At 56.3% G+C, this 25,401-nt stretch overlaps 1 protein-coding gene across 1 annotated transcript in view; it reads right to left on the minus strand.

Moving 5' to 3' along the window:
• Positions 1-291: 291 nt before the first annotated feature.
• Positions 292-25,401, minus strand: part of HS1BP3 (HCLS1 binding protein 3) — a 49,440-nt gene continuing 24,330 nt past the window's right edge. The window contains exons 3-7 of the mRNA XM_007463758.1: positions 20,385-20,592; positions 17,989-18,208; positions 6,102-6,265; positions 4,563-4,698; positions 292-556 (exon numbers count right to left, since the gene is read on the minus strand). Of these exons, the coding sequence (XP_007463820.1) occupies positions 292-556; positions 4,563-4,698; positions 6,102-6,265; positions 17,989-18,208; positions 20,385-20,592 (993 nt within the window). The remainder of the gene's footprint in view (positions 557-4,562; positions 4,699-6,101; positions 6,266-17,988; positions 18,209-20,384; positions 20,593-25,401) is intronic.

Below are 25,401 nucleotides of genomic sequence, written 5' to 3' on the forward strand. Positions count from 1 at the left end.
TCCTGGTTAGCAAGGCATCTCCACAGGCTCTCCCCTCCACATCCACATGGCTGAGACAACTTAGGCTCCACTTCCTATAGTGACCTTGCTCTCTGCATCTTGCAGGATTCCATGAACCCACAGCCCTGAGAAAAGGAAAAAGGCAGTACAGGGGTCCTATGACCCGGCTCCCACCCTCCCTCCCTTGGGAATAGAGGTTCTGGCCCTACAGGTCCAAGTCTGCACCTCACTATGTGCCCCTCCACAGGAGAGAGTCTGCTGGCTCAGGAACAGCACAGGGCTTGGGGGCGGTCAGAAGAGGCTGGGGGCAGCCTGGCCAGGCGCGTCGTGGTCCCGGATGTACTGTAAGATGTCCGTCTCGTCCATGGCTTGGATCTGCTGCTGCTGCTTCTGCTGCCTGGCCACAGCCTCAGATGAACCCGCCCTGGGGGGAACAGCTGGTTTTCTGAGTAGAGCTGGCTTAGCTGCCACTGGAGGCTTGGGCTTGGGCTGGGGCTGAAGCTGGGGTTTGGACTCAGCCCCCAGGTTCAGAATCTGGTCCAAGTCCTCTTCGACTCTAGAGAACCAGAGGGAGAAGCCCTGAGCACAATCTCCTGCAAAAGGGACAAGGTGCCCCCTGCCAAGGCAGGCACCCCTGCAGGGCACTGGGTTCGGTCCCCCCGTCTCCTAGCCTCGCCCTTCCACCCATCCGGCCCCGGGGAGGAACTGAGGGGCAGGGCTCTCCTTCCCTGCAACCCCGCAGCCCAGTGCGAGCAGAGCCGGCCCCTTGGCAGCCTCTGCAGGAGTGCTTTTCGGGTGACCCCACTCCAGACAAGCTGGCTCCTTTAGGTGACTCTTCCTTCAACCCTTCAAGAAATAACAGTAACAGCTGCCACACACGGAGCTCCTGCTCTGGGCCGCGCACTTTAGACCCATCATCTTTCGCTTTATCCTCAACAACCCTTGGGGAGGTATAGCGCAACCTTCACCCTGCAGATGCAGACGCTCAAGTCCTAGGAGGCCGAGCCACCTGCCTGAGGCGAAAGCATGTGGCCGGCCCGAGTTGGAACCAGTAAGTCTGACTTGAGACGCTGGGCTCTCATCCAGGCCAAGTTCAGCCAGAGAAAGAATGAATGAGGGGCTCTAAGCCATCGTGGGTGGGGTCTGCCGGCCCACAGTGTCCCCTGGTGGGCCACCCAGGCGTTCGTTAGACACGGCCCACCGAGGGCTGAAGCCAGCCTCGGCCATCAGCCACCAAGACTCCGCCACGCCCCAGACCTGACAGCCTGTTGGTGGAACTGAAGGGCGCAGCAGTGTGATGGTCACACAGGACCAGCCCAAGTCCTGAACAGCAGGAAAGAAAGGCAGCCCCGCTCTGCCCTCTGCCTGAGGGAGCTCTTGCTGCCAGCTCCTTGTGCAAGGACTCAACTCCTGCACACCAGATGCACAGCGAAAAGACCCATTCAACCCATCCCCCGACCCGCCCACCCAATCAACGTTGGGCTGGGTACCTACCACGGCCGGCCTTTTCCGCATCCGTTAATTCATTGAGTAATCACAAGACACTGTCTGGTAGCAGATGTTAGCTCCATTTTACAGATGTGAAAACTGGGGCACAGAAAGATGAAGGGCCTGGCCTGGGGCCCACAGCTAGCTGGGGACAGGGGAAGGAGGGCAAAGGCGCTGCAGGCAGAAGACCGGCGGGCCTCGCACAGGCCACTTGGCCTCTCCAAGCTTTGGTTTCCCATCTGCCAAATGGCAACAGCGGCATCACCCCACAGGGTTACAACCCCGTGTACAGAGACACGCAGTGCGGCAGGCGGAGTGCGGTTCCCTCCCTCATCCTGCTACTCCTTCAGTGGCCTCAGCCCACCCCACCTGCCTGGTCCTCCGTCTCCCTATCTGGGAACGGGCTCCAGCTCAGACAGCAGCATGGCTGAGTAAAGGCAGGAGCAGAGGGGAGGCACCTCTGGCTGGAACAACTCCCGGCACCACAGGGTCTGGCAGAGGTCTACATGAGGGTGGAGGTGCCCTTCCCGGGAAGGGCTGCCTGCCAGGTAGCAGCTACTGAAGGGGCAGTGGGTCACCCTGCCTGCTTCCTGGGTCAGCCTCCTGTGATGCGGCACAGACCCCAAGGGGAGAATTCAGAGCCTCCCACGGACGGCAGAGAAGTGAGCAAAAGGTGTCCCTCCAGACCCGGAGGGACTGGCCCAAGCCAGGCCTTGAAAGAGTGAGTTCCAGGCAATCCCAGGAGGCATCACGCCGGAACAGGCTCCTCCTGGCAAGTTCAGCTCAGCTGTGTCCCCGCTCCCTCCAAGTGGCTGCCCTTCCTCGAGCCCCCCTGGGCCAGGTGCTGGCTTGTCCTGCATCCTCCACTGGAGGCTGGGTACCCAGGGAAAGCTCTGAGGGACTGAATCATCCTCAAACAGGGGCCCTTAGGGAAATAAAGCAGCAGCTAAAAGCTCGTGTCGGAGTTCAGGATTTATACTGCTTGGCAAAGCAATGACTCTTTGGAGCGAATCAGGAGCTGGATTTGCTCTGAGGCGGAAGGTGGGGCAGTCACACCCAGGATACAGGTGGCCACACAGCATCTCTTGCCAAGCACCCTATTTCCAACTGGGCTCCCTGAGTCACGGGTAAAAACAGGTCCCACTGACACGAGGTCCAGCTCGCCTCCCTTCCAGGCCCTGCAGGTGTGAGGTGAGCCACCGAGGCCACTCCTCTTCCCCAGGTCTCTGCAGAACTTGACTAAAGACCAAAACTGGGGCCCCAGAGCAAGAGGGAACAGGGGTTTCTCAGACTCCAAACCCGGCTCAAGCGCCCCTCCATGCTGCCTCAGGATGGGATGGCAGATGCCAGTGGTGGAATGAAGGGGTGATGAAAGCACTGACGGATGGATGAATATTAGAAAGTTTATCATAAGGAAGCCCAATTACCACCTGCACAGTCCCAGGACACACACAAAGAAAAATAAAATATGGTTCCTGCTCTCAAGAGGGTAATTCCTTCTTTACCAGATGTCTGGCAGAGCAAAGGCAGGGTCACAGGACTCACATTCTCTAAGGCAGTGACTCCCAGAGAGCCCTGTGGGATGTAGGAGGCCTTACAAAGGAAAGGGTCCCAGGGACCAACCAAAACGTGAAATGCTGCGTTGGCACCGCCCTTGAGCCACACGTGCCCACACACTAAAGGCTTGGAAAGTCCTGCTTAACTCGGCCATCTGGCCACAGAAAGCCTTTGAAGGTTAACACCTTTCAGACCCCCCAAACCGGTGTTTCACAGAACATGGGCTGGAAAGTGCTAGTGTAATGGATTTAATATAAACGATGCCCAAAGGTCCCACTGGGTCTGCCCCGCTAGGACATGCTGAGTCCTGGAAACGGCAGAGGCTCCCTGGGGCTGACCTGCTACCCCAGGCCTCAGTGTCACCCTGAAGCACATAACAACAGTCCCAGCTTCTCCCAGGGAGTACTGCTGCCTGGATGTCAGCGGTGAGGACACAGGATGAGCGTGAACAGCTGCCAGGGGCCATGGGGAGATGTAATGACAAGGAGCCGTTGCTGTGACTCAGGCTCGGCGGGCACTCGGAAGGCTAACAGCCCGCGGTTGCTAACAAGGGAGGGTGGTGACAGCCTCCCGGGATTGCATGTCCAGCACCAGTAACTCTTCCTGGAAAGAGAGAGCTCAGAGTCCCGTAGACAGCCAGGCTCGGCCTGCCTCCTGGGGACACAGATGATGCGATGCAGAGACGCACAGTGCCCAGCGTGCTGAGGAAGCAGCAGCACGAGCAGAAGCCCAGGGAGGGCCTGCTGGCCCCGGGGTGGGAGGCGGAGCTGCCAGCCTCTCCTCCAAGCGCTCAGAGTCCTGGAAGGGTGGGAGGATGGGACACAGGCAGGCTGACCTGGGTCCCAATCCCCGCCTGTCACCTGGGAGCTGGGGGCCTTGGGCCAGTTACCTCTCCCACCCTCCATTTTCTGTAAAAAGGAGATAATAGCACCTACGTGGAGGGTGAGGGTGGGAGGCGGTGCTGCCGTGAGGATTAAATAAGATAACATGTAAAGAGCCCAGCATACTGCTTGACACACGGCACACACCTCGCGGCGGTCAGGTGTGCACACGTGCTGTCAATCGACCTCCACATAACAGGCTAAGCCTCGCTCTCCCCTCCATAAGGCCTGCAGATGGGTACCTGCCACTGCCCAGAACATCTGCACTTTGCTCCCCCAACGTGCGCTGCGTGCTGCCAAGTCAGTGTTGTTACGTATCTGTTCCCAAACCTGTTGATGCCAGTTACACTTGCTCGTGCAATTACATCATTTATTCTCTGTATACACTATTTGTACACATGAAGTCCTGTCTTTCTAGAACCTGCTGAGCTGCTGACAGCCCCCCACCCAACCCTTTCATCGCAGCCCATTCGCTGCCTGCTGGTCAGCTCCCACCCACAGGCTCCTGCCTCTGATGGGTCGGGATTCCCTCCCTCGGAGCCCAAGGACCGTGAAGTGCGCCCAGACTGGATGGGTCCCTGGCTCTGTCCAGGACACTCTCAGACCTGGTGAAACAGCACCGGGGACAGGTGGTACCTGAACAGCTCCTCGGAGGCCTCCCTGCAGCCTGCGCGGGACGTGGGTCCTCCACCCCCATGGGCAGCTGGCAGCAGTAAGGGGTCACCCAGCGGGACGGCTCCGCCGAGGTCAGGATCGTCAAACAGCTTCAGGGCTGTGGAGGAGGCAGCAGCAGAGGGGTCAGGAGAAGTCCTAGCCTGTCCTCGGCTGCCTGCGGGGTGCAGGGTGGAGAGAGTCTGGCCCAACCTCCTGGTACAGCCAGGAGAGAGGAAGCAATATTGTCCCTTTGGTCTGCAAGGCAGACTGCGGAAGCACCAGAGGAATGGGGCCACGTGGGGCAAGAGACAGGTGCTCACGGGGGCCTGCAGCCCTGGCCCCTGCCCCCCTCCACGCTGGGCCAGAGCCACCTGATGGCACCCCTCCCGGTTTCAAGTCCTTGCGGCCTCCCCACTGCTTTTAGGAGGAAACAGCCTCTTCAGCTCACACCCCGGGCTCCCCATGGCCCCGGCCAGTTGGATCTCTTAGCTCAGCCCCCAGGGCTGCACCCCAGTCTTCCTACAAGCGCTCACTGAGCGCCAACCACCAGCCCGGGGCTGCCAGCTCTGGGATGCAGTGGTGAGCAGACACGGCTCTGACCACGGCCTCTGCCTTCGAGGAGCTGGGGTCTGCTCCCCACCCTCTCCCCATCTCCCCTGCTCAACGCTGCCCTTCGTGAAAGGTAACTGCAGCTTCTCCGTCTGGAATAGGCTTTGTCAGCAGCCCTGGCAAGTTCCGCCGACCTTTCAGGATCCAGCTCAGGTACAGTTCCTCCACCTGAGCCTCACCCAGGAAGCCTTCCCTGGGGTCCCCACAGGCACGGACGTCCTGCTAAGACCTGTTACAGGCCCAGGCTAGCCTCTCATGGTCAGGAGATGTCCTGTCTCCCTCAGGGAGGCCCTGAGGCCAGAACTGTGATTCACTCATCCAGGTGTCCTCGGCCCCAGCACAGTGCCTGGCCGTCAGTGGGTGCCTGGTGCCGGCTGAATTAATGGGTGACATCAGTTCCCTACCCTGGATGCAAACGCGGGCGGGGGTAAGAAGGGTCAGAACAGGCACGAGTGTGGAAGTCCCAAGGCTGCTCAGCTTCCCTGTCCCAGCTGTGCACTGGACCCTCCCTCGGGTTCTCTGCAGGGGACACAGAGACTCTTGTGAGAGTCCAGGTCGCACAGAGCAGGCCAGCGTCCACCCTCCACCTGGTGCGCACGTCTGGCTGCAGAGGTAACAAAGGCACTTCTGCACCAGTCACAGCCCACACTGTTCAAAGCAGCAAAGAAACTACTCTTTGCTTCTGAGGGATGATTAGAATAAACATACAGCCCTGGAACGTTCCAGGCTATGGGGACACAAGGTGTGAGACTAGAAATCCAACAGAAAATCTCTCCACTGACTGCATCTGCATCGTGTTAACACATGAGCTGTCCTGCTCATGTGTGGTGGGTCCAAAGCCGCTCGCAGAGCTTGGCTGGGTCACCCGGGAGACACCGAGAGTGAAAGGAACACCCCCGGGGCTCTACTTACAGTCCCTGGGGCGCGCGTCCTCTGCGGGGCTCCGGGGAAAGGGCTTCCTGCCCGAGCCAAAGAGCCCCTCGTCGGGGTCCACCTCCTCATCAAAGATGGAGAGACAGGGCGAGGGTTTGGGCTTCACGGCCACTTCCTCCGGGCGTTTCTTGGGCTTCTTGGAGCTGGGGAATCACAGACAGAATTCGAGGTTAGCACCTCTCACAAGAGCCCTGCCGGCCAGCCACACAGGCACTGGGCAGGCTTGAGCTTGTGTCGCAAAGGAGCTTTCTAAGGAGCGACAGTGAGCTGGGGACGCGCTGCTACGGAAGCGGCCCAGCCCTGCGCCCAGGGAACGGCCGCTGTGGGGCGTGTGGCAGGCAGGAGGCTGTCCGGACTACACAACTGACTGCAGACGACTCCAGCCCTGAAGGGCCAGCAGGACAGGCCACAGGCCACAGGCCGTGCCCTCCTTCCAGAGCTGCGAGGCCACACCACCTCAGCACCCCGGGGGCCAGGCTCATCACAGAGCCACCGACAGCCGCTCAGACACAGGGATGGATGCACATGAGGCTGCACACCTCAGGGCCTGGACCCAGGGGAGAACAGAAGGCAGCCTTGGTCAATGCTCCCTTGTTTCCACCCACACATCCCCCCTTCCCTTGAGTGGTCTAACCTCCGTCGTTCCAGAAAACACTTCAGTCCCACTGAGCCAACATCACCTCCTTCGGGAAACCCCCCCGGCTACTCAGAGCCCCAGTCGCCTCTGCACCCCTTGGGTCCCTTTGCGTCTCATTCATCGACTGGCCAAGGTCCTGCTTTGGGCCAGATACTGCTGCGGGAAACCAGGAGGGGACTCGAGGAAGCTTCTGGGCCCCGGGAGGGCTTCATTTCCTGATCCGGGTGGTGGTTACACAGCGGACATGTCAGCCTTCAGGGACCTGAAGACTGCAGATCTACACACGTCACTGGAAGGTACAGCGCCAGTAAATAAACAAACTTGGTTTTATTTTAACAAGGTGATCCAACCCCTGCTGGTGGTGACTAATTAGCCATTTTAAGGTTCCTGCAAACAACAGAAATAAGCTTTTAACCGGAAGTGGGGTTTCCATGCGCCTGTCTGCCTGGAGGGCCGTTCCACTGGACCGAGGTCACCAACTGAGCTCATGCGGGCGATACTATGCAGTTAAACTGCGCTGATACCACCGTAAACAACGCACAGATTAACCAGCAGCAGATAAAAATAGCAGCAGGGCGGCCCTGGGTGTAGGAGGCCAGGGAGCTCAGAGGCGGCTGTTCCCACGGCCTGGATTTAGATGTCTGCTAGAATTTCAGTCTCCCGCTGGAGATGGGGAGAAGCTAGGAAAGGTGAGGCTGCACCTGCTGGAAGGCCGCGGGACCAACACTCCTCGGCGCTCAGGGCTGAGGCCCCAGCGGGAAGATCTCTCTCAGGAGACGAGGAAACAGTGGTTCAAGAAGCTGGGTGTCTGCTCAAGGCCACACGGCAGGCAGGGCCAGGGACTCAATGGCCACACCCCAGTCCCTGCACTTTTCTCCATCTTGGGCACAAGCCAGATGGGCTCAGGCCACAGGCCACCAGGGCCACACCTCCGCTGTGGTGCCATCCCCAGGCCCTGCCTGTGGTGCTGGGCAAGGTGAGGGGAGCCTGGGCTTCTCCAGGAACCTCATCTGCACTTCCTCACACGTCTTAAGGAGTCAGGATGTCCTGCTCTTCCTGGGATGTCTTCCCCTTCTGCCTCACAGACCAGGCAGAGCCAGCGCCGCTCTAGTGACCCCTAGTAAGCGGGTACCGACGAGGCCCTGGCCTTCGGGGCAGGCCAGCTGGAGATGGTCATAGCCAGCCGAGACCCGCTGAATGAGAACCCCAGCGGCAGGCCCCGGGAGCTGCTTGTGTCCCTGTGGACTCTGATGACCGGCCATGTCTGGGAGCCACTGGACCAGCCAGGGGCCTGTGGGCTCTGTCCCACGGCTGTCCCTCAATTACCCGTCGCAGCCGCCCTTTGCTTGGCTCTGCTTGTGCACCCGGCAGGGGCTGCAGCAGTGAAGGGCGGGGAGCCCCCAGCAGGGAGCTCGCAGCCAACGCCCGCAGGTCCACCCTGCTCGGAACCGGAACCGGCAGCTCTGAAACCGCCCGTGGGGAAGGCACACACACATCCTCCCCAGCAGACTGGCCCCCTGGGGCAGGGGCTGGGGGCTTCCCACCGACCAGAAATCAGAGGGAGCACAGACAGAAGGGAGGGTCTGAAGAACAAAGGAAGTGAACGGACAGACGTGATTAATTATCTCTGGAGAAGCCAGGCAGAGATTTCAATGATTTCCCTTCTTGCACCTACTTCTGGTTCGGAGAGCACAAATTAGGCCTGGCTTTCCTGCTATGTGAGTTTTCCTCTCAAATCGGATGAATGTTCCTGTTTTTCTCCCTGGAGACATTTTTTATCTTCTGTGTCTCGAACTGAAATAAAGTGACTCTACAGCCCATGGGGCTGCTCAGTCAGGCACCATCTGAACCCCACCCCGTTCCTCCCGGGCCATCCCCCGTCTCCCCGACTACCCCCAACCCGTCTCCAGGGGAGACAAAGAACAAGAAGAAACATGGAGCTTGGATGGCTGAAAGCCCCAGGGTCCTGTCCTGGTTATAGCCCCAAATTCTGTCTCTGGGGACTCAGTAGAGTGCCTGGTCCAGAGCAGACGCTCAATAAATATTAGACGAAAGAACAGATGGATGGAGGGGTGACGGAAGGATGCACAGACAGACGGACGGATAGGTGGACGAACAGGGTGACAGTATCTCTCTAATCCAGACTTATTTCTACCTCCTCCCCCCAGGGAGGGGGGAAAGGGAGTGAAGAGAGAGGGGCGGCCAGCATTGTCTCAGACAGAGGCCTTCCACCCTACGGCTCCTCCTCCAGGGATCTCGCAGGCACCCCAGCTGGTCTCTCCAGCAGCCCCTCGGCCCTCCCGTAAGAAAAGCTCATCCTTTCACTCGGAGTGACTTCTATGAGCCAGCTCTTGGGAAGTACCTCCCACGGGCAAGAACGTGTGCTGGGTGATGAGGGCACAGAGGTGAGGAAGACCTGGCACTGTCCCCAGAGGCTCACAGCCGAGCAGGGTCACAGACATACACCCGTCATCACCACACAGGGCACTCATTCCGTGATAGCCGGAGCCCAGAGGAAGGAGCCAACCCAGCCCGAGGGCTTCCTAGGGGAGGTGGCGTAGAGGTGGGCAGTGACCTGGGGGGCTGAGGGCAGAAGACTGACACAGGCAGAGAGACCCTCAATCTGTGAGGGGCTGCGGGACTGGGCACCACCGGGAACCCAGTGCCCTGAGAAAGCTTTGCTCCTGGTCCCTGGAGGAACGACCAGGGCCCGGACTGGGGAAAATGAGAGCAGGGAGGACGTCAGAAGGCAAAGTGCTGAAGTGACTCGTGGGCAGAAGGGACAAGTTTAGGATGGTGCCGGATTCTGACTCAGGGACAGGACAGGCATTTCAATGTCAGGTGAGTCACTCAGACTCCAAGCCCGTTCCCTCCCCTCCCTCACACATCATGTGAACGTGCACTCAGACTGCACACACGGCTACGGTCCTGGCGCCCCCGCTGTCCCCCCTCAGCTCCTTTCCACCCGCATCCACCCGGGTGCCCGCGGGACACACCATCCAGCTCTGCTGTGCCCGCCACCAGCACACCCTCTGCACGGAGCCATAAAGGATGCCCCGCCTTCTCCCTCCTCCAAAGGAAGGCTGGTATGATCAGACTCCTGTCACCAGGGATGGGGCAACCGAGCATTAAACAGTGGGGTCTGCAATGGACGGAACCGCAGCTGCCGACCTTGTGCGGGTTCCCACACAGCATGGGTTGCAGGAGGTTGGGGGTGGGGGGCAGTGGGGGGAGGTCCCTGGACGGGTGCAGGCACATGGAACTGTGCTCCTGCAGTGCACATGGCGTGTGCACGCACAGACGTCAGCTTTCCTGCTGTGTGTGCCTGATAGAAGACAGATGTCCAGGCCAGGCCACATCCTGCAGGCGGGTGGGGAACGCGCACGAGTGAGAGGCAGCAGGTGCCACAGCTGACAGCTCTGATAGGCCAAGGAGCGGCCCTGCTCCACGGGGCTCAGGCGGCTCTGGTGACAGGGACTGACACGAGAACGTCCTCCCCTCCGGCCACCCAGGGGGCTTGTGTCAGTGTTCCCGGATGCACCTGCCCCTGTGACAGATCCCCAATGGGGACCAAGGGCCCAGGTCCTGAGTGCACTTGAGTTGCAGAGGCATCTCCTAGACTAACCAGAAGACAGTGGATCCTTCTGAAGCCAAGACTCACAGACAACATGACTGTTACCTTCAGAGCCAGGGGGATACTAAATCCGACACGGAAATCAACTCTCTTCCAAGCGTGTAACGTTCCTGCTTCAAAATACAGCACTTTTCATTTTTTAATCTTAAATTCACTTTTTTTTTTTTTTTTCCATTAGCGAAAATTCTCAGAGTGCCAGTAAATGAACTTGTGACATTCATTCCAGGACAATGTGATTTGCAGCAGCGCTAGGCAACGGGCTTCCGCCGCGACCCGATCACAGGAGTCGCGTAAATCACGCAGGACAGGCATTCACCCTGTGGGCCCACACCAGCCTCGCTGGGCCAGGGGATTCAGGGCAGCACCGGAGGAAGGGTGAGCAGGGTTGGGAAAGCTGTGCTCCAGGCAGAGAGAAGACCCCTGTGAAAACGCTGAGGTGGGAAGGGATGGTATGTGCAAGTGCCCAACAACTGGACGGCAGGTGCATGGAGGGAGGAGGGGGAGGGTCTGAGGGGAAGTCGGGCCACATCCCGCAGGGCCGGGGATCGGGGGATTCTGACCGGTCTGAGGGAGGACCCCCCTGGAGGGGGATGCAGGAGAACCTGTGTACGACCCCAGGCCAGTCATTTCACTCCCTGAGTGTCTCCTTATCTGTTCAGTGGGAATAAGGAATGATCTGGAAACTGCAAAGTGGAGCCCGTATGCTGTTGGGCAAAGCAGAGGCCTGTGATCACAGGTGCTGCTTGAGGATGTCTAGCTCACATTGTGTTTCGACCCAAGTGACTCCGTTCTGGGCTCTACAAAGTAAACCGGCCGGTCCAGGTAGCTGCCCTGGATGCCCATCATTTGCTGCTTTCCCATAAGTCACACTCTCAACAGCCCCAGCCTGACCCTCCAGGCCGCTGAGCCCCCCCACCCCGAGGGACCAGAACTTCAGGGACCTCTCTCTCTTCTCAGCTTGTGGGGGATGACATTTCTCCTTCTCTGCACAGGGGCAGCCAAACGCTGCCCCTCACCTACCACGGCAGCAGCACCAAGAAACCAGGGCGGCCCGGCTGAGGGGGCTCTGCCACCCCCGGCTTGAAAGCAAAACTCCCAATCCTGATCACACCCACAGCGGCCCCGACAGACCGTATGAACAAACAGGCAACCGCCAGGCCAGATATAAACAGAACCCACTACCTGCAGCCACCGGCCCAGGAAGCCACACCGCGGTCTCTGCAGCTGTGGCCCCAGTGGCCGGGCCTTGATCGGTAACTGCCAGCTTCCCTCGTCTTTACCCTGCCTCCCACTTATTAGGCCCAGCGACAGAGGCAAATATGCTCCCCCAAGCAAACACGCAGGCTGCAGGCCACCCCACTTCTGGTTAGGCCTCTGGCTTTCGCGAGCCAACAGTCTCCAGTCAGGCAGACCCGAGCCTTCCCCTTTTGCCACCAGAAATCTTTCCCACTCCCCACCTGCCTGTTGAGTCTCTGCCCAAACGCAGGTGATGGTGGCTGAGCCCCGCTTCTACGGCCTGCTCTGAATAAGTGGCCTTTGCGTGTTCTCATCTGGGCGGTCTTCGTTTATTCCAATACCCCCAACGATACTCCAAACGCTGACGTGACCAGTGGACGCTGGTGGTCCTTGCGGTGAAGAACACCCATCCCCTACATCACCTGCCATGGAGAGCAAATGGACCGGGGCTGTGGAGTGGGCACCCGGCACAGGTGGGGTCTGGGTCTGGGGGTGATGGGGTAAGTCCTGGGCCAGTAGTCAAGAGGACGCAGCTCCTGCTTGGACCACGCCCCAGACTGTGTGATCTTGGAAAGGCTCCTCAATTATAACCACAAAGATGCTGGAGGTGAGGCAAAGGCCCTTGTGTGCACAACACACGATGCTGATATCTGCATGACAACAGGAAATGGAAAAGCTGCCTTTTCCGTTTCAATTGTGTACTTTAAACACCCAAGGGCTTTTTCAGAGCAAAGTAAAACTGAAATCGTGGTAACATCATCCAAAGGAAATTTCCTGTATTTCATCCCGTTTTACCCTCACAATCACTGGGCCTGGACTTTTAATTTACAAAGAGAGAAACTGTGGCTTTTGAGAAGTTCAGCAACCCACCCAGGGCCCACCAGCTGCTAAGTGGCAGAGCTGGGACTTGAACCTGGGACAGCCAGCCGCTAACCCTGCTCTGGGGTGACCACACATCTTAGGTTTTCCTGCTTTTCTATCCAGTGGCTTTCAAACCACGATCAGGGGCCCTGACCTTCTGCAAAGCTGCCCAGGGCCGCCACAGAGGTGGGCTGAGGCTGAGGGGCAGAGATCCAGTCCCCACTCCTGTCCCAACTGGGCCAATTTTACTTCTTTCTGTTTTATATATCAGGGTACTGTATGAGATTTCTCTAGAACCAAAGCGTCTTGCTACTCAGTTAGAAAAGTGGAAGGCACTGTTCCATGTGTTCGTCCCTGACACTTCTATTCACTCAGGACAGACTCTGGGCACTGCCGTGGATGGGGAAACCCATGCCTGTAGGGGGTGCTGTGGTCGCCCCCAGCGGTAGCTGATGCTGCAATCACTGTGACAGCTCTAGGGTGAGACGAGGGGGCCCACCGTGCCCCCTGCATGCTCCTTGTTTGGACCCAGGATGGGCCGAGGCTAAGTGCTGTGCGTGGAGGTACAGCGTGAGGCCGCCAGCCCTGGCTCACAGCCCCGAGAGCGATCAGGAAGAACGGCCCTCCAGCAGGAGACGAGAGAGGGAGACCCAAGAGGCAGTGGTGGGCCAGGGGCTGAGAGTAACAGGAAAGGCCTCCCTGAGCCCGCCTACTGGAACCCCTGTGAGTGACAGAGCCTGGCGGCTGGTGGACCTGCTCTCTGCATCACTGTCCTCCTGCTTCTCCAAGACTTCTGTTGAGCTCGGTTTTGGGGGCTCCTCAAACATGAATTTGCCTGTGGAGCGCGCCAAGAGCTCGTTAAAACACAGGTTCTTGGGCCCCACCTAGGTTCGAGAGGGCCTGAGGTAGAATCTGCATTTCTAACCAGCTCCAGGTGGTGCAGAATTCCCGGCCAGGCTCTGCTATCCTAGGCGGGGGCCGGAACCCTAAAGGGGCCCTAAGCCCAAGAGGGACAGCCGGGATACTTAGCAAGAGGCGTCCGAGGAGGAGCAGCTCCTGGGGCCCCTCGTGAGGTGGGGTGAGGCCAAGCTGTCCCCGCAGAGCTCCTGTCCTTGGGGGTCGCCTTGCTTCTCTATCTTGGAAATGGTGGTGAGGCGATGGCTGACCTTATCGTGGTAATCATTTCACACAACGTAGGTGTATCGCATCATCACATTGTGCACCTTAACCTTACACAATGTCACATGTCAATTTTATCTCAATAAAGCTGGGCGGGGAAATAAGTAAATCTTGGGTTAGTAGATCTGGGGGCACCTGGCATCATGCCGGAAGTCTTCAGAACCACAGAATGATCCCAGAGTAGCAGTTCCATCCAAATAGAGGAAGCAAGATATTTTTATACTAAAACACATACGGTTATTTTATGAAAGATAAAGCAAAATCTGTATAAATATTTATGACAAAACACATGATTCACGTTCCAAAGAAACGTCCAGCTTCACCACTTGAGGCCACGGCACAGGGCCCCGGGTGCTGGCTCCCCCTCCTTTGAGCAGACAGCAGGAAGTCCAGTCTTACAGGAAAGCATGTTCCTGCAGGAACCAGCCTGTCCCTTGGGAAGCTGAGGGTCCTCAGGGACCTGGGGCCTGGAGGTTGGGGAGCTCCCTGGACACTGGGGGAAGAGGAGGGGGCAGCGGGCCTTGTGGATGGGCAGGGTTTGGAAAAGCAGGGAGGACTTCCCAACACAGGGGAATTAAGTCCTTAAAGACCCCTTCACTGGAGAGGCACAACCAAGAACCCCAGCAGAAGCTTTTAGGACCTTGCTCTGGGTCAGGTAACTGGGGTGAAAGCTCAATAGAATAAACACTCCATACATAAACAAGTTCTTTCATTGCCTGTAATAGCAAAAACCTATGGAAAACACCACAGTGTCCCCCAGCAGGGGCCTGGGAATGCCATTTACAGCACATCAGCCTGATGGGCAGCACCAAGTTAAGAATGTACAAGTCCACTTATTGATCCGGAAGGACCCAGTATGTAAGCTGAAAAAAAGCAAATTATGGAACAGCACACATAACACGGTTCCATTTTGGTAGTAAAACATGGATATCCAAAAGTGTATATACCTTTCATGATGAAAGGGCTTTTAATGGTGTCTTCAATATTTCTATACTAATCATACATTATTTGAGTTACAATTTAAAATGTTCCTCGCGGAGTATTCCCAGCAGAAGGCAAAACTATTACGGGAGAACTTCACCTTTCTCGGGACTGTGAAGTCTCTAAAACAGAAAGTTAAACGTGAAAACCGTGTTCCACATGGAAACCGATCGTGAGGACATTAAGTGCAAGAGCAGAGCGTAAAAGGGCATATGTACTATATCTGCGGTTACATGGGCTGCACCAGGACAGGGACACACAAAAATCCCGAAAAGACGAGCGCGGCATTTGGAGGCGGTGAGGGCTTTGTCTCTCCTGAGGCACTTTCTAAGGGTGCAGCAGTGCGTCCTTCCCTAATCAAAACCAGGTTTTACAGACAAAGGAAAGCCAGGCTTTGTGCCATGGCCCCCACCCGCCCAGCAACCCCACGGTGGAGAAACAGCGCCCCGGCGCGGCCACGGCAGGAAGGGCCAGCGCCTGCCGCCTGGAAACGTGGCCGCTTGGGGAAGGCCGGCATCTGGCCCAGATGGGTGCTCGGGGAGGTGGGGGGCTGGGAGAGCAAGGATGCCGCAGCCGCAGCCGCAGCCGCAGCCGCAGCCGCAGCCGCAGAGGAACTGAGGGCACAGGATGGAGAAATATGCACGCCAAGCCTAAGTCTCCTGCAAAGAACAGAATGTTCCTCACCAGAGGGTCGGGTAGGCAGCCTCGTACAAAGAAGTCAACAGGCCCACCTGGGTGTCCCAGGAGAGGCCAAGGGGACACCCTTACTTCAAGGCAGGGCCCTGCCACACACAAGGCACTGGCCAAGTCCCCGCGCAACTCTGTCTTCAATTTTCCCATCTCTGAAGGGGGTATAATCCTAGGGCTCTGCCTGCCTCCCAGTCTGCTGGGAGACTGGAATCCGGGGACAGGGCAGGGAGGTGACACCAAGTCCTGACTCTGCCATTTGGGGCTGGATGAATTTGGATGAGCTACTTGACTCCAAATGTCAGCCTCCTCACACACAGAACAAGCCCGATGCCAGAACCCACTTCCTAGGGCACCATTTCCCAAACCAGACCCACAGTGGATCTGGAAAGCAATTTGGTTGAGTCGTGACCTTTAAAAAAAAAAAAGAAATAGAATAGAAAATATCTATTCATGTAAATGCTAAACAGTTCCTGGCATTTAATAAACTCTCAAAAAATGTTAGTTGTTATTATTCCCAGTGGAGACGACAGCACTGACTATTGTCACACTGGTATTAAAAGAAAGACTGGCAGAAGGTCAAAAGCCTCCGGGATCCCTTTTAGGTGCTCAGCTCTCCTCGGATTCAGAAAGGAGGCCCCCGAGTGCAGAGCTGGGGATGGCGCTGGGGCGCAGGGGGTCCCCGGACAGCCAGCACCTCACCCAACCATCTGCTACTGGAGTAAGCAGGAAATTAAAGGCGTCCCTTGCCAACCCCAAAGAGCGCTTTCCTACCCAAAAAAGGAGCTGCTTTGCTAAGCACGTCCTTTAGCCAGAGGCTGGCACAAACCACGCAAGCCCATAGCAGTCTGGCAGCAAGTAACATGTGGTTACTCAGAATAACAGAGAGGCTGAGTTCAAACAAGTACAGCCCAACAAGGCCCTCGGGTCGCACAAGGCTGATAAGGAGCGGCTATTATGAACTTCTCCAGACATAACCTCGCAGTCACTCCCACAGGCCGCTGACCCCCTCCTAGGACAAGGCCAGTGGGGGTGGGAGGTGATGGAACCAAGGAGCTGCAGGACCTCTGGCTCCGGCCCCCGTCTCCCTGAGCGCCTGCGATCTTTCCTAAGTCTGACTCCTCGTCCCCTCCAGGCTGGTCTCACGGCGACCCTGCAGCCACATGTCCTCACGTGCCCACCCTCACATACCCCACTAGGAGAGGAAGGCCTGCGGGTGGTGGGCAGTGCTTTCTGGACTGTATTTTTCATGCTGTTTAAGTTGAACTTGTCCCTGCCTGATTTCCCTTTGGCTCTAATTTCTTTCTGGAACAGGACCTGCGAGACAGGCAGAGAGAATGTCACTCTGGGTGTGTGGTCTGTCCACCTCTGCAGAGGTGGTGGGGCAGAAAGATGGGGCCGTGACGTCTAACTCACTTAATTTTCATGAGAGCCGCAAAAGATGGGTGCTATCATTATCCTGCTTTCCTTGCAGAAAACTGAAGGAAAGGGGTAAATTGCCGGGATTCTGGTCCAGGGAGTCTGGCTCCGCAGTCCAGGACAGGACCCTGAGCTCGGTTTGAACCCCAGTACCATTATCCACCAAGCCGTCTGACCTCGGGCAAGGCACCTGGCCTCTGCAGACGTCAGTTTCTTTAAATCTGTCAAATGGCATAGTAACAGCTGTTTGCGGGGCAGGCTGTCAATGAGACACAGTAGACAAAGTGCAAAGTACAATGCCAGGCGCGTATTAGGTGCTCAAAATCAACAGTTCCCACCTTGTTTCTTGCTCATTTGGGCCAAGAAGTGAGGGTCCTGGGAGGCGGGCTGAGTCTGTCGGGCTCCTACTCATCTCCTTCTGGTCGGGAGGTCCTGCCCAACGCCTCAGCCTGTGCCCATCGGAGGGGCCTGGGGAGCCTGGGTTCTGGCTCTCCGGTCTCATCTAGCCTGCAGCCCCTCCCCAGCTCAGGGTGCTCCCCCAATGGGGGCTCAGGAGCAGCTCACTGATTGGCTAAAGGCAGGCAGAGGGACAGGAAAGAAGGAACAGGAAGGTGACAGAATCAGGACCCCAAGGGGCCACATCAAGACCACAGCTAGTTGCCTCCTCTTCTCCAGTGCGCGTGTGTGTGCGCGCGTGTGTGCGCACGCGTGTGTGCGCGTGTGCGCGTGTAAAGGGAACACAGTCTACCCTGGGGCTCACTCTACCTCCTTCCATCAGTCAGCAGCTTAGGGGTCACCAGTCCCCCCAAGCCTTATAACCACCTTGGGGAGGCAGGGCTACGGTACACAGCCCTGTCCCCAGGGCAGCGGGACACGGCCCAGGGAGCCCCAGTCATGCATCACAAGTCACAGGCTGTCAGCGACGAGCTGGACTGAGAACCCAGGCCTCCTGGGCTGCTGTACTGCCAGGGGTGGGGGCAGCCCTGCGTGGTCTCAGTGCAGAACTGGTGGGCGGGGGGCCACCCTGTGAGCAGGGAGGGGCACGAGATACCTGGGCCGAGCCCCAAAGACCCAGGTGATGTTGGGACGAGCAGAGAGCCAGTTCCCTGAGTACCAGGCCCCTAGGGGTAATAACCCAGGGATACCGGTTTTCTCAGACTCCCAGGAGGGAGGGAGGAACCTGGAGAAAGCCAGACCAGACGGGGGGGGCCCACCCAGAAGAGGAGACGTACCGCATGATGCCCAGAGGGTCCAGGGCCTCCTCCACCTCGTCCTCTGAGGACTTCCCTGCATCCTGGCCCTTCTGGTCCAGCGTGGGGAGACCCTCACCCTCCACTCGGTCCTGCTGCTGGAAGAAGTCGAAAGCATCCCCGTCGTCCCCCCCTTGGCTGTCTGTGTCCAGGACAGAGAAATCTCTGCTGCTGAGATCCGCAGCCCCAGGGCATCTGGTACCTGTGGAGGGAGACAGAGAGGGCGCCTGACACCCACCGCCGGGGGGATGCGAGGAGGCACTTCCTGACGCGCAAGCTCCTGTGCCAGCACCCGAGGCTGGGGGCTTCCTGCAGCATCCTGGGACCAGGATGGTGGGTCTGGATGGGGGTGGCAAAGCCTGGGGTGGAGCAGTTACAAACGGGAGCCTCAGAAGACAGAGGGAGCAGTTCCTGAACCTCTGCAGCCCAGGGCCTGTTGGGACGACAGCCTAGAGTCCATGGGCTGATGGCAGAAGCCAGCCAGTGTATGTGGGTTCCCACAGAACAGTTCCAGAAACGTTTTGCAGTTGCGGAGCCCATCGGGGAGCTCTGCCAACCACGGTTGGAGACCTGCTCCGAGGGTCTGGGTGATTAGACTAGGAACTCAAGTGACTGCACGGCGAGCACATGGAAGATTCGAGAACGAACTGTGATGGCTTCACTACAAACTGGCTTACATAAGCACTTCTCAAAGTGTGGTCCATAGGCAGGTGTCCACAACAAGGTAACTACAGAAAGGCGGAGCAAGCATCCAGAAACTTCCACAGTACCTTGGAATGCTGTTTGTGACAGACTGGGAATAAAAAAGTTAGCCCTTCCCCACAATGGTTTGAGAAGCGTGGGTTTAGACTACTTGTTTATCTCTATCCAAATAGTTTACTGAATAGTATATTTTTGAAAGCAGTTACTTACAAAGTATATGACCCTGTGGGTAAAGAAGCCACCTATATGCCACAGAGTGCCTGGCACATAGGATGTGATATGTATACTGACACAGTATGCAGAACTAAGTGATAATGATTACGTTGCATTATATTATGCTTTGTTATTTTATTAGGACAAATGTAAAAATCCCATTCAAAATCTCATGAACCGTCACTTTCATGGAATAAGCATCATGTAATAAGAAGTTTTACAGGTACAGATTCATTTAAATATTGCAAAAATCCCACGTGAGAGATCCTATCTGTCCCTCCATTTTACAGATAAGGAAACTGAGGCACGGAGAGGCTAGGAAAGTCAGACCATCCTATCCTGCTTCCCCGTAACAGAGAGGGCCAGGAGATGGGGAGTTCCTTCCAGCTATGGATAGGCTGGGGCCCCCTTCCTACAGTCAACGCAGACCCAGAGAGAGGCAAAGGGCGGAGGGCTGTGACCTCAGTAAACAGGAGGGCCGGAGAGACCCCAGCCCGAAGACCCTTGTGGGGGGCGTGGGAAAGGAGAGAAGAAAACCAGTGCTGCAGTCTTACCAGGCTCGGCTTTCCGTGCATTCACCCGTTCCACTTTTATTTTCCCACCTTGTTTTTTTTCAAAATTGGTTTATTTCGTGTTAATTTTCTTCTGAAAAATTCCCATCTGTCTTGGGAAACTAGGAGATTCACGGTACTCGGGAAAAGAGGTAAATGGGGTGAGTGCCCCGCACCCCTGGATGGGAGCCCTCCCCACGCTCCCCCTGCCCCGGGGTGTTGGTGCAGGACGGGGACGCACCCGCAGCGTTCTGAGTCCAGTAGGTGTGAGTGGGGGTGAGACGTTAGCCATCACTTCTACAGCGCCTCCTGTGTGGCGAGCTCTGCACATGTGACTCTCACAAGCACCTGTTAGCCGGGCGACTCCCATCCGACAGACAGGACTAGCGGGAAGACAGGAGGCCGTGGGACCTGGACTGCAAGGGCTCGAGGTTCCCATCACTGGGTGGGAGGGCTGCCTGGGGCCACGCCCCAAACCTCTCGGTGAGGGGTACCAGCTGAGTGAGGTGTCCGCAGGGGCCAGGGCACCAGCCTGGCTGTGGGAGCACAGCCTTCTCCGGACTTTGCAGGCCCCCAGGCCTGGCTGGTGGGAGGCGGAGGCGTGTGTATGGGTGGGGGGAGCTCTGGAGGGGGCTGGCCAGGGTGGGAGTGGCTGGGCTCAGACTATGGAGAAGGGCCCTGGGTGAGCCCCATCCAGCACCCAGATGGTCAGTCCTCCAGGGCTGGGTCCCGGGCCTCTTCCACCCACCACCCTGGCCCAAGCACGGCAGTAAGGCCCACGGGCCTCAACAGCCTGGCTGAAGCTTCTGGGCTGCAGGGGGTATGTGGACCCCCCTCCCGCCAAGCCAGGGCAGGGAGGCCTAGCTCTGGGCCAGCAGAGACCTCAGGAATTTGAGACAGAGCCTCCCGTACCTAAGAATTCTAGCAGCTCAGGGCTGCCTGCCAACTCAGCATCCTTCGAGACGCAGCGCAGGATCTCATCGAACATGGCTCTCCTCTCCCGGATGTCACACTCCCCAACAAAGAGCACCTTCCTGGGGAGCGGGGGAAGGCTGGCCGCTGGATAACGACTGCTGAGTTTCTGGTAAAACTCCTCGATGTCACTGTACTTTCTGGAGACCTGGAATGAGAGGAGCACGTGGTTTCCTGAGTGAAGAGGGGAAGGAGAGAAGGCCGCTCCTCCGGCCCCAACAGAGGTCCCGAGGGCGCTGGGCTCTTGGGAGAGTCCTTCCCTAGGACCGGCTCCAGGAAGCTGTGCCTCCCTCCGGACCCTCCGCCCAGCTCCTTGCCTCAGGCTCCACTTCCTAAGCCTCCTGGTCAATGCTGGGTGCTAATCCTGAAAGACCTAGCGGCCCAAAGGAAAGATGCAATCGTGGCGGGTTCCAGGCACCATCACAGGTCTGGGTAGAGACACTTGATACAGAGACCTGGCCTGCAGGTGGCCGTGACCTATACCTCCATTCTGGGCCTTCAGTGCATTAGCAGGGTGACCTCATGGTCTGGCCCCTGTTAGGTCATCTTCCTGCAACAACGGGTCAACGTCTTGCAGGGTCATTATCCCGTGAACTAGCAGCTGCCTCTGACAAGGCCACACCTTACAGTGCTCAGGTGGTGGAGAACCAGACACTGCAAAGCTGGTTTCTGGCCCTGGTGCCAGCCAGGAGCCCACTGCACACCAGGACCTTGGGGAAGCTGGCCAGGGGGTCCGCTGGAAGGTGGTCCTCGGCCGTCAGAGTCATCCTGGGGTACCTGGCTTCCTGCAGAGCTGAGGGCTGCTACCGCCTCTCGATCTTTCCCCAGAACTCCCGCTGCAGCTTAGGGCTCGTCCACTCACTATCAAGCTCTTGCTGTGCGTTTACTCTGTATGAGCACACTCAGTGTGGTCTCTGCTCCCGAGGCTCCAGGTCTCCAGTTAAGGGAGCAGCGGTAACACAGCGGGTCGATGCCATCACTGTGGTCTGTATAAGCCAACACAGGCGCTCAGAGAACAGTCACTCACTCCACGCCACGCCCCACCCACAGCCCAGGGTCCTCCCTTGCCTTAGACTCCTCTGTGCTCTCCCCACATGTTTGGCCAGTCTCCCTAACTCCTCCGTGGGAGCATCGATTATGAAGACAGATATTCCCACTTCTCCCAAGCCAGGGCCATGCACACAGCACACCAATGAGGCACTGGTGTAGCTGATGGGCTGTGAGGCGTCCGGATGCGTTCAGACAAGGGACACCTGGCAGTCCCATCGCACAGCTCTGCTGGAGCATGCAGCATCATCCTCAGAGCCCCCAGCCCGTGAGGGTTCCAGATGCTGGCAGGTGGCTGGGGCACTGGGGGACTTCAGGACCGCCCCCCTGGGGAGTCATCTGGGACAGGGGGCTGTGGCCTGCAGTTGTCAACACAGAGCCTTGCTCGGGAGCTTTCCTGAGAACAGCTCTCAAGGAAAGGGAAGAGCGTCCTTTCACAAGAGTGACACAGGCTCCCAACTCCTAGTGGTCCCGAGAACCCGAGACTCCACCAGGTGGGGGCGGAGCGCCCTCTGCTGGCCTCACTGCTCCATGCAGGCCTGGCCACCAGACCCACCAGGACCCTGCTTCTGGGAGCTGTGGGTCTCCAGGGCACTGGCAGCACAGGCAGCCGGGGAGCTTTAAGTCTTGGGTGCCACCCCACGCAGGGCCCACATTCAGTGTTCCAAAGCACGGGATTCTACTCCTTTTGAGGAGTAGAAAGCAAAATGCTCATTAGTTTTTTAAAGCTAAATCGTGAAACTTCAAAGAAAGTTCAGGTGTGGGGTTACACCCCTAGACCTCACAGGGAGTCAACTCATTCTTTGCCCTCGCAGGTGGTTCAAAATGTTTGGGAAGAACCTCCACGCACAGGCACCTGTGCACACAGCTACCCATAGGGCAAGCCATGGGGGTCACTGGTCAGGAGAAAGTGGCACTGGTGTGACACACGGAGGTGTCAAAGAAGTCCCCACACACCCGCGCTCATAAGGCCAGCCAGCACCTTATCAAGGGCCCCCAAGTGCTGCCTCTCTGTCTTGCCCACAGACTCGGGTCTCAGATATTTTCCTCTTTGATCCTGTCCCTGAAAAACATGGGTGCGTTGAGCTCCATCTGGGTCAAGTCAGATTACCAGGAGCTGCAAATCACCCAGTAGAACAAAGCAGACCCAGAACCATCACCTGCCATTACATTACACCTTGGTTCTCAACAAGAGTCTGTCCAAGAAGCAAACGAAAAACATCACACTCTTTTAGACACTTTCCAGGATGTGTTGAATGTCTCTTAATGAAAGAACTGTGCCATAAACTTTTATCCCTTAGAAGCTGGTGTCTCCAAACTGGAAAAGGATATTTGTCATGCAATAAGTATAAAGAATATATAAAGAATATTCCTATACATAGTAAGAGAAAGACAAGAGCCAACGGTTCAAAAGGAATTCCACAGAAGCAACAATGTTTCACAAACATTTGACAAGATATTCAACCACGTTAGTAATCAGGGAAATGCAGGCTAACACCTATCAATACAAGATTCACAAAATCAAAATGTCAGACAACACCAAGTATAAATGAGCATATGAAAGAGGGGCATTACTATCTGCTAGCTGGTAGTGAGCTCTAGAAAACAGCTGGCCTCCTGTGAAGTTAAAAGTGTGCATAGCCATATGGATCTTTTGCCTAAAACATTATGTTTTTTCTTAACCTTACTAAAAATATATTTTTGTTCCTTCTGAATTCTCTCTTCCTTTTACTACAACATTGACTTGTTCATTTCAATTTTAAATCCATCCTTCTTATTCTCTTCTGATAATGGGATTTGACTTTCTCTTTTTTAACGGGGATTTACTATCTCATCCAGCTGATCTTAAACACTTTAGTATCAAGATCCCATTAAAAATTTATTGAGGACCCCAAAGAACTTTTGTTTATGCGAGCTGTAGTTATGGCTTCTTCCCATATTAGAAATTATAACAGAAATTAAAAAAAAAAAAAAAAAGAATCTTGTGTCTCTTCTGATAGGTCCCCAGGCCTGGGTAACTCGCTCCTTGCCTTTCTGTCTTGGCTGCCAGGAGACGCAGAACAAACCAGCCGGTTGCTCTGCTCTGCCCCGCAGGACCCTTGCTCATTTTAACTTTCTCTCACAGTCCCGTGGCCCGTCTCTCCTGGGCATGTCTCCAGACCTTTTTACAAGAAGCCAAAGGTAAATACTAAACGAGTGAGTTTGTGACCTTGCCGCTTCCTGAAATTCTCGAGCCCCTGAGCCCCCTCTCTTCCCTGGGCCTCGGCTTCCTCTCCCTGACTGTCCCGAGGTGCTAGCGTCCCCAGGCTTTCCTCCTCAGCCAGAACCTCCACGCCCACATCCACTCTCTGGGCAACTTCATCTGCTCCCAGCCTTTCAGCATCACCTGCAAGCTGATGCCTCCCAAAGCGGCCCCTTGGGCCTGACCCCGCCCCAAGTTCCAGCCTCCTGTATCCATCACACTGGAAACGTCCTCCTTCCACCTGCCCCTCCCTCCGCTGGAGCCCTTTATCGCAGCGGGTAGAAACAATCAGCCAGTTAAAATTATGTGCATGTCACCTTGGAAATACTTTCAACCCTCTCCCTCCCTCCTGTACCACCCGCCGCTGGCCTGCCCCCGGCCCCAGGCATTAGTTACTCTACCAGCCTCCTCACTGAGCTCCCTGTCCTCTGCCCTGTTCCTTCCAATCCAACTCCACTCTCCACCAGACAGGCAGTGAGAGACAACAGGACCATGTCATGCCACTGCTTAAAGCTCCTGCGTGACTGCCAGACAGGTCGGGCCCCCTGCACGCCCTCTATGACCCGGACGCGGCCCGCGATCACCCTCCTCTTCTCCCAGGAGATGAGTATCCAGGACGATACTCAGCCGCTCACAGCTCCCCGCACGATACCCTGTTTCTAGCCTCTGTGCCTTCTGCCTGGGGCACGCTTCTCCCCTTGCGCTGTTCTTAGCTCCGTCTGCTCGTTAAATTGCTTTCTTTTTTCTACTGCAGTGACACTGATTTATAACATTATACAAGTCGCATGTGTATAACATTACATTTCTACTTCTGTATATGCTATGGTGTGCTTACCTCCAAAGGTTTAGTTTCTATCCATCACCATACAGTGGATCCCCTCTACCCATTTCACCCTCCCCTCTGCCCCTTCCCCTCTGGCAACCGCTACTCTGTTATCTGTATCTACGTGGTTTTGTTTGGTTTGTTCACGTTCTGTTTTTTTTTTTTTAATATTCCACACATGAGTGAAATCATACGGTATTTGTCTTTCTCTGTCTGACTTGATAGGATACCCTCAAGGTCCATCTGTGTTGCTGCAAATGGCAAGATTTCATCTTTTTATGGCTGAGTAGTATTCCATTGTATATAAGGACCACAACTTCTTTATCCGTTCATCCACTGATGGGCACTTAGGTTGTTTCCATGTCTTGGCTATTGTAAACAGTGCTGCCATGAACATAGGAATGCATATATCTTTTCAAATTAGTGTTTTTGTATTCTTTGGATAAATACCCAGAAGTGAAATTACTGGATGATCTGGCAGCTCTATTTTTTATTTATTTATTTATTAGCCACACCATGCGGCTTGTGGGATCTTAGTTCCCCAACCAGGGACTGAACCCGGGCCCTTGGCAGTGAAAGCGTGGAGTCCTAACCACTGGACCGCCAGGGAATTCCCTATTTTTAATTTTTTAAGGACTCTCCATACTATTTTCCATAGTGGCTGCACCAGTTTACATTCCCACTAACAGTGTTGGAGGGTTCCCTTTTCTCCACACCCTCATCAACATTTGTCATTTCTTACCTTTTTGATAATAGCCATTCTAACAGGAGTGAAGCGATAGCTAACTCTGGCATTTCCCTAATAATTAGTGAGGTTGAGCATCTTTTCATGTGCCTATTGGCCA

This window comes from Lipotes vexillifer, unplaced genomic scaffold, assembly GCF_000442215.2.
Source record: "Lipotes vexillifer unplaced genomic scaffold, Lipotes_vexillifer_v1.1 scaffold571, whole genome shotgun sequence".
Classification (NCBI taxonomy): Eukaryota; Metazoa; Chordata; class Mammalia; order Artiodactyla; family Lipotidae; genus Lipotes; species Lipotes vexillifer.